We start from the raw sequence: 8853 nt of genomic DNA on the forward strand, positions 1-8853 counted from the left end.
GGGGGGGGGGGTGGGAAGAATAGGGCTTGCAGGGGCATGCTGCAGGGGAGTGAAGAAGCAGGTACAGATGTGAAGGGGCAAGAGGTGGAGGGGGAGGGCAAGCTGCAGGTCTGCCCCTCCAACACTGCCAAATATTCTCCTCTGTATTCTCCCTGGCAGTGAGCCCCTTCCACTACCAAATGAGCGAATCTGGCCCAGTCAGGCAGTGGCTTGGATTTGCCTTTAGCTTGGTGCCAGAGCTGAGCTGCTGCGAGCTGCCCTGGCCAGCTCTTCAAATATAAGACAAGGGTGTCTTCCCCTCCCCTCCCCTCCCCTTCATGGTGATTGAACTAAAACCTTTTGAGTAAATACAGTACTGGCTACTTTTAATGTAGCTGTACTGCTAATAAGAGCATTTTTAAGACTGCCAAAAAATAACTGTTCTTTGTCATGAACATTGGTAAATCTTAAGGAAGTTCTCACTCATGCTAGGAGTCGAGTGTTTTTGGAGTAATTACACTGCCTTGGTTGTCTCCAAATTGAATTAAAGCACTGGTAAAATACCAGGCAGAAACTTAATCTGTCAGTATCCTGAGATATTCCAGACTTCTTGATGGTCGGGGTCATCCTAAGAACTATAAAACTAATATATTTCAGGAGCTTTAACCTTCCCAGGGAAAAAAAAATTAATATAATATAATCTTTACAGTTAAACTCTACTAGATTTGAGGCCACTGTCTTTAAAAGCAGTAATTTTGTGTGTTTTATTATTTGGAGGTGAAGAGGTCTATAAACAAGGCTGTTTAACAACCTTGTAAGCCTAGGGCTGCTGAAAACACTGAAATTAACACTGTCTCCCTCAGGGGGCTTCCTAGTTATTGGTGGAGTAGTTGGGTGTTCCAGAGGAGTGGATTATATGGGGTTTTATGTTGAAGTACATTACAATATCGGAACTACTTTCTTGTCTCTCTCTTTTCTTGTGAACCTTCTGGCTTAACCAGTGTGCATTTTAAAAAGAGAATTCCTGATAAAAAGTGTGATTTCACTATTGGATAAACTTTTAATTCTCCTGGAGACCTAGTAAAATTTCCCTCATCAAACTTCTGATTGGCATCTGAAAATAAATGAGTTGGGAATTACAAAATAAAGGTCCAAAGGAGCTATGTAACCATACCTGTTCAGGCATGACTGTTTGGTCCACTGAGGCCACAGGATCCTAGCCCTGTTAGTATTTTGACATATGGCCATAGATTGGACAGCTGGCTGGCTAGCAAAATTTAAAACACTTTCACTTCTTGGCACTCAGTGAGAAACCAGTAACTTTCACGAGCCTTACCTTTAAACACTTTTTCTACTACTGGTGTAGAGTAAAGAGGCTATACTTGAGAAGTGGAAAATGATTATTACTCCATTCAAAATGAAAACCTACCAAAAGACCTCTTCATCATACAAATATTTTATATGGGTCTAGAATTAGTCTTACTAAAATTATTGTCAGGTTATTTAAGTTAATGACTCTAAATTGTCCTCTTAAGCATTACTGTCAATGAACACAAGGTGGATCTTCATTTGGGCCCGTTAGTTATTAGGCTGAGACATTGAAATACAGCTTGCTGATCAAACATGCAGGAGTTTGATGCTGTTGTTTTGAGATTGTATTAAAACAGTTTTTTTCCTCCTTAAATCTTTGCAGGTACCAATAATAAAACTTACTGACCAGGAGACAGAAGTAAAAGTTGACATCAGTTTTAACGTAGAAACTGGTGTGAAGGCAGCTCGATTTATCAAGGAATATATGAAGGTACAAGCTCCATAAATGGCTGTATTGTATTTAGAGATATGTGTACTGGATTGATGGTCAGCTGTGTACGCAGGGTCATTTGTGGATGGTGTGTTTACTGGAACAATACTAATGAAATTTAAATAGAAAGTTGTACTCTTTAGTTTCTGATGTTACTCTCACTTCTAGAGGTAGTTGGCCGTGTTAGTCTGAAGTCAGGCAGGGTAGATTTGCACCTCATAGGCTAACTAGATCAGAGATGTATAGCATGAGCTGTTATGAACCCAAACTTACTTCATAGAGCAGGGGTGGGCAAAATGCGACCCGGGGGCCAAATGTGGCCCACCAGGCCATTCTATCTGGCCTGCGGGCCCCTAAAAATTTAGAAAATTAATATTTTATCTGTCCTGGCCTGCCTGTCATGTGGTCTTTGATAGCTTGCCAAAACTCAGTAAGTGACCCTCCACCCAAAATAATTGCCCACCCGTATCATAGAGGCTGATACTGACCTGACTAAATGAGTTTGTGTTTATGAAAGCTCATGCTATACATCTGATTTATTTAGTCTATAAGGTGCAAATCTGCTCCAAGCATGTGTCAGACTTGGAACTTAGGGGTCTCAAAGATTATTCACAGGCTTAAACCTAATATAATATAGAAACAAGAATACCAGGCCAGTTCTCTAAACTAAGATTTTATTAAATGACTAGCTCACTCTAGTATTGAAATTTTTGGATAAAGCTTTCGTAGCATAAAGAGACGATATGCTTGAGTATTCTCATATGCTTACATGTAGTACTGAAGACTCATATAACTGAGAGAGCCTGAGTGTTTTCTCCATTTTTATCAGTTTACTCTATATTTGAAAACATTTCAGGTTTAGTTGGTTTTACTATTTGCCTGTGTAGTCAATATTTCCCTTCCATAAAGATACTTATTCATGCAGAAAATCCTCATGTAGACGTGTGTATCCAAGTTTTTGAAGTTATTTTTCTCTCTCGGTATAAAAAGGCTTATTAAATAACATTTTTAACTGGCCCAAGCAGTGTGGACAGAAATCTTGTCACCTGTTGGAAGGCTGAACTTTGGTGCACAGTGTCTACTATGGAAAAATGGAGGAGAAACTTAACTAAATCAGTCCTTTGTGTGCAGCTTGCCATTGTTCTAAACATTAAACATATCTTAAGATGTTTATATAATAGCTAGTTTTATTAAGTATGTAGCTTTTGTAAACATGAGGCCTGAATGTCCATCGTTTTAGATTGCAGCAACTTTTTTCAATATTAAATGTTGAAATCAATAGTATGGGGTACCCTAATGTTTTGTGTCTTTTCATAATTAGTAGCTATGCTTACTTAGTTAACTTTTATACCATTTTAATGAGATATGTTGAACATAAATAGGATATTAATGTTGTCTTCATAAACATGTCCATATCACAAAATGTAAATGATAATCAGTTGGTTGATACTGAAATCGAGCATTATACTCGCTGTTAGTTATGTACCTCCTGAAGCACAAGTTGAAGAATGTTTTGAATGGTAAAGGTGTTTTTACTGAGAAAAACGTTTTTCAAAGTAGCATATTATGTTAACCATAACTCCCTTTGGTTGTGATGACACGATATACCAAACAAAGCATGGTAATTATTCCTCAACATCTTTTTTTAAAAATTCTGTATAAAATACTCACAAATAAGAGCCATGTCATTGTAAGCTGCTATTACCAGTGTTCCAAGTAATGTTAACGTCTTCTAACTTCAGTTTGTGGTGGCAGAATATGACTTTTAATGTATCTTAAAATCTTCAAACTGTCAAATGATAGTAATATCTATATATAATTTTATTTTGCAGAAGTACTCATTGCTGCCTTACTTGATTTTAGTTTTAAAACAATTCCTCCTTCAGAGGGATTTGAATGAAGTTTTTACTGGTGGAATTAGCTCTTACAGCCTAATTTTAATGGCAATTAGCTTCCTGCAGGTAAGGTACCTTTTTTTACTTTCTTAGATTTCAGTTTCTGCAATGAATGGCCTGAATGGGTTGTTCTTTATTCTCTCTTGGTGGTATCCTTCTGCACCCATTTCTTGTTATGTTCCTCGTGTAGGGAGTCTTTGTTCAGGTCTTTTGCATTGTAGTCATGTTAAGGGGAAAAATGTCTTATTCTGTCTCTTTCCCAGAGTCCCTTTTTATAAAGGCTTTTTCTGACATGCCAAGAGGTAGTACGCTGGAATACAAGTTCATGGTACCTTGTTAAAAAGGGAAGTCTGGTGGATATTTGGTATACGTATTTTGTTTAGTATATTGCAAGAGAGCTCAACATGCTGCCTCTAGATTTCCGACTGCCTCCTGTTATACAACCTCATTCTCAGTTGCTTTTAATTTTTTGAAACTGTGGTTGTAGATTAGACCTTTGCACAAAGTGTCTGCCTCTTCCTCAGCTTTTGAAAACTTCAGCCAGTCTTCATGCAAGTGCTTCCAGATTCAGTTGGGTGGAGGGGGGCAGAAGAAATTTAGGCCTGCGTTTTTTTTTTTTTTTGTGTGTGGGGGGGGTTTTGTTTGTTTGTTTGTTTGTTTGTTTTTTAAACCGTCAAATTTTATGAAATGTTCCAGGCACTTAAGGTTTTGGCACAAGTGACCTTTTGTTTTAGGAATATACTTCTTATCCTCATGAAAACATGGCAATGTTGATATTGGAATAATGGGAGTTTGGACATGCTCACTGGCTGCAGCTTAACATCTGACTTTGAGCATGTTTTAGGCTTTCTAAGCTACTAGCACTGAGAAGATTGTGCATGTGACAGCCTTGGGCCAGAGGATGTGATTAATGGCTTATTCCAACTTCTCTGGGTATGATGGGATAAGATAAGGCTGGGCAACAGAACTGAGAGCAGAAGCCTGTTGGACTTGGGGACCCTCAGCTGGTACACAGACACTCAGGAAGGAAGCTATCTTATTTAATTGCAAAGGGGACACAAACTGGATTTGGGGGGATGGGAGAGAATAGATAAGGACAGGGATGTCAAAAATACTTCCTGCAGGGCTCTTGGAGGTTCTAGAAATTTGTGTGCAGGCCAGGTACAGAGTGGGCCCATTCCCAAATTTTGACTTTCTGAGCCACATTGAAGGGGTGCATGTTGGTGGCAGAGGGGTGAGTGACAGCCGCATTAACTCCTGTGGCTCGCTGATACTACTTGCTGTGTTGCTAGAGGTGGGTGTCCTAGGTGAAAGATCCCACATTTGCTGATGAGCTATGAAGGTGTCAGTATACAAGTCTAAGTGTATTAACATAGTATCACTGTAGTAAAGTATGGGGGTAGTGGGCAAGAGGTAATGCATCTCTCTCCTATAGTTTGTAAGAATTTGCAGGTGAAATGTTGGGAGACCTGAAGATGAACAACAATATCTGGTACTTGAAATCCTTGTGGGGAAAAAACACACAAGTATTGTTAACTAGCTTCCAGATCTTATTGGCTTTTTGCTTAAAAGAAACTAGACTGAGTTCTGCATGCCTCTTCAAAAGGGCTGGGGAAAGTATTACATGCTCTATTTAATGTGGAAGTGCTGCCCTCTCTTGGTTCTAGTACAGTTTCTTGTGGGAAAATGTGAGAGAATTACTTCTGGAAAAGGAGTAAGATTGCAGTTCTGATTCGCTCTTAAGAGTCGCATTGGCCTTTTTAAATGGTGCAGTTGTTATGTCTAACAGTAATACGTGGCTGGTCAATTCAATAGTGCGTGCCTCTTATATAACTGAATTTTGAACATTTTTACAGTTGCATCCAAGAATTGATGCCAGAAGAGCTGATGAAAACCTTGGAATGCTTCTAATAGAATTTTTTGAGCTGTATGGAAGAAATTTTAATTACTTGAAAACTGGAATTAGAATAAAAAATGGAGGTGCCTATATTGCCAAAGAAGAAATCATGAAAGGCATGACCAATGGATATAGACCATCCATGTTGTGTATTGAAGATCCTCTTTTGCCTGGTAAGACTTTTGTGTTTTAAACAAATCCTGTGCAGTCATTTATATTTCTGCCACAGAGTAGATTGTACTATTGTGTGGGGGGAAAAAAACTATAACCTGCTGCTTAAACTTGCATAACTTGAATTCATATGTGTACAAAATACTAAAGATCAAATGTTGATACGTGCATTACAGATTTGTACATTCAGGAATATTAACTGAAATGTAAGGTAATTCTTTGAGGAAACCATATGCTTCCAAACTCAAAATACTAACCTGGGCATTAAAATTACCTTAATTCCTGCTTTTTCAGTCTGTTTAATGTATAGTCAGTTAGGCTTTTGTGGAAATCCACTTTTCACTATCTGTTTAGAATTCATCTGAATTAACTCAATCTATGAAGTATGAACATAATCACTAAAATATAATTGTTATTCCAATGCTTTAGACTTTCATATCATGTAGTGTGTAGACTGTTACAGTAGATGTTTTAAATATAATGCAACTATACTTAAGTAGCTACAGATTTGGTTTGGTTGTAAATACTAAGGCATAGTTTCTTACACTAACCAGTAACCTATTCTAGTCATCCACCCTGCCACTAGAGTATTGAGGTTTTGTGGCACTATTCACTTGGTTTGTGAACAAGGCCTATCATGCACACTTTTTTTCAGTGTTTGCACAGCGCAGGTATGGTTGGTGCAATATTGGAAGATTTCTTTTTTATGACATCCCACTGTAAGAGCTGCAAACTTAGCCGTGCAGCCAAAGACCCATTTCTGAGCTCTTGTAATGATGGCCATGTTTCAGGGAAGGAACAAATACACTATCTTCCAATTGTCCTTTTGACAAAAATGGAATCTGGCTGAGGCATTAAAAATGACTCTTTCCTCTCTTCATTCTAGAAGAAAATACCACTTGCCTAATGTTGTATTGTAGCAGTCTCATTTTTATTATGAACAAAAACCTTTCAGTTTTTTGGATGCAACAACATTATTGATGTAGCTTGAATGACCTCCTTTGTGAGGTCCTGTAAATTGAGTTAATGATATTCTGTAGAAAAGTGCCTGGGTAGGGAAGGTGAAGCCTGAGCCTACTGTCTAAATAAAAGAAGTTCTTTTACCAGTCCAGCCCCATGAGCCATAGTGTTGCCTCCAAAGCCTTCCAGTTCTTTTTGGTTGAAGCCTGAGGAAAAAAACCCTGTGAAGCTGATAGCAGAGAAGAAGAGCCCTTAAGCAAGCTGTTAAATAACTTCATCTCCCTAAGTTCTAAGGATGTCAAATGCATGGGGTTGGAAGGGAGAATAACATCTTTGGATTAAGGATAGTTCCAATCTTGCTTTTGTATCTGGGCATCCATCAAGGATATATGGGGAAAATTTCCAAGAAAAAGACAGGTCCTCATAGAAAGGCTTCTGACATGACCATACACAGGGTTCTCCACTGAAAACTTCAGAAGGACCTGACTCTCACAGACCAACATGAAATTCCCTTAGGAGCCTTTGTCTCTTCTAGCACGGTGAGATTGGGGCTTTGGTGCAATAGCCTTGTTTCCAAGGTGGAGTAGAGCTTTTGTCTTGGCTATGGAGACCCTCACTTGCAGCAGGATCCAAACTGTATACTCAGCTTCTGGCTGTGAGCCTTCCTGGGGGACCTAACCTAAAAAAGTTTCTTAACACATGCAATGTGTCTTATTCCCAAAGCTGGGTGCAGAATATGGGGTGATAAAAGATTATTGGTTTGTCAGGATTCTTTAATGGGAACTACAGATATACTTCTCTAGGGCTCAAAGTCTTTTTGGCAGGTTCTAAGGAAGATGCTGCTCACTGTTTGTTATTTATTTGATTTATGTGCTGCTCTTTCTGATGCCAGTAGCTTTAAGAAATGTGATAGTGTCAAAGACTGAACTTAAGGGAGATACCAGTGAGGTTTGGTTCTTAGGAACTGTTGTCATCATCAGGGGTCTAGGTGAAAAATCATGGTGTTGTTATATCCATTTGGTCATTGAGTCCAAGCAGGATCAGAGAGCACTGTGATAAGACTCTCTTCATAACTGATAACTAGGGACCTGCCCAAAACATGATTTTCCTGAAAAATGTGAAATCAGGTGTATTTCACAAAAAATGGCAGGGTCTGTGAAAAATTCTGGGCTTGCTTCCAAAAAACCCCCCAAAAAACGCCTCACTGGTAAGCAGAGGGGGAAGCCCTACAGTCTTGGAGCATGGAGGAAGGGGCAGCAGGGCTGCTCACAGCAGGCGGCCCGGAGGCTACGGGCAGCCTGGGCTCATGGCAGGGGCTTGCCCAGGCCTGGGCTAGCTGTAGCAGGCAGCTGCTTGCAGGCTCCCTGCCACTTGCTGCGAGCTGACAGGGGCTTCCCCCAGGAGGCTGCAAGCAGCTGCACCAGAATCCACGGAGTCCTGGCCCGGTTCCTTGTTAGTGGTGGGTGCACGCGTGCCTTGGACAAGGGCAGCACAGCCCCAGCCTCTTCCCTGCTGTTGGTCCCAAGGCATGCAGGCACTGGGCCAGGGCTCTGTGGAGTCCAGTGCAGCTGCTTGCTTGGGGATGGCCCAAAACCACATCTTAATTATCCTGATTGTCCCTGGGGAAGCCATTAATCCATGTTTAGTAACATGTGGATTAATGGCTTCCCCAGGCTTAATCAACCTAAAACCATGTCTTAATTACCCTATCTGGCAATCTGTGGAGAGGGCTGGGGGGTCACTGGGGCTCCTTGGTCAATCAGAGGTGTGGAGGAGGCCTGCCATGCTCAGCCTGCAAGGTTTGGTTGGTTTTGTTTTTTAGCAGCAAAGATGAGCAGGAATCCTGGTTTTCTATGATTTTTAAAAAAACCCCCAATTTGTAGTTAAAGAAAAAAGGTAACCCCAAATCCACATTTTTCCATTATTTTAAATGATCTCTCTCTCTCTCTCTCTCTCTCATTTCATATATTTAAATCACTGAAAAATGTGGATTTTGGGGTTACTTTTTTAACTGAAAATTGGGGATTTTTTTTTAAATCCTAGAAAACTAGGATCCCAGAAGATAAAGCAGCCCAGGAAATCTGGGCATGTGATGTCGTAGGTGTTGCCATGGTGCTGCCCTATAAAAAAAAAAAAAAAAAAAAAAAAAA

The 8853-nt window shown here is 39.9% G+C and overlaps 1 protein-coding gene across 6 annotated transcripts in view; it reads left to right on the plus strand.

Annotated features, from left to right (window-relative positions):
• PAPD7 (poly(A) RNA polymerase D7, non-canonical) overlaps window positions 1-8853 on the plus strand; it is an 84211-nt gene that overhangs the window by 28188 nt on the left and 47170 nt on the right. For all 6 annotated transcript variants that reach the window (XM_019521037.1, XM_019521023.1, XM_019521045.1 and 3 more), the window contains exons 5-7: window positions 1673-1780; window positions 3613-3741; window positions 5532-5745. In XM_019521037.1, the coding sequence (XP_019376582.1) occupies window positions 1673-1780; window positions 3613-3741; window positions 5532-5745 (451 nt within the window). The remainder of the gene's footprint in view (window positions 1-1672; window positions 1781-3612; window positions 3742-5531; window positions 5746-8853) is intronic.

The sequence above is a fragment of the Gavialis gangeticus genome, unplaced genomic scaffold (genome assembly GCF_001723915.1).
Source record: "Gavialis gangeticus isolate Ggan-Ray unplaced genomic scaffold, GavGan_comp1, whole genome shotgun sequence".
Classification (NCBI taxonomy): domain Eukaryota; kingdom Metazoa; phylum Chordata; order Crocodylia; family Gavialidae; genus Gavialis; species Gavialis gangeticus.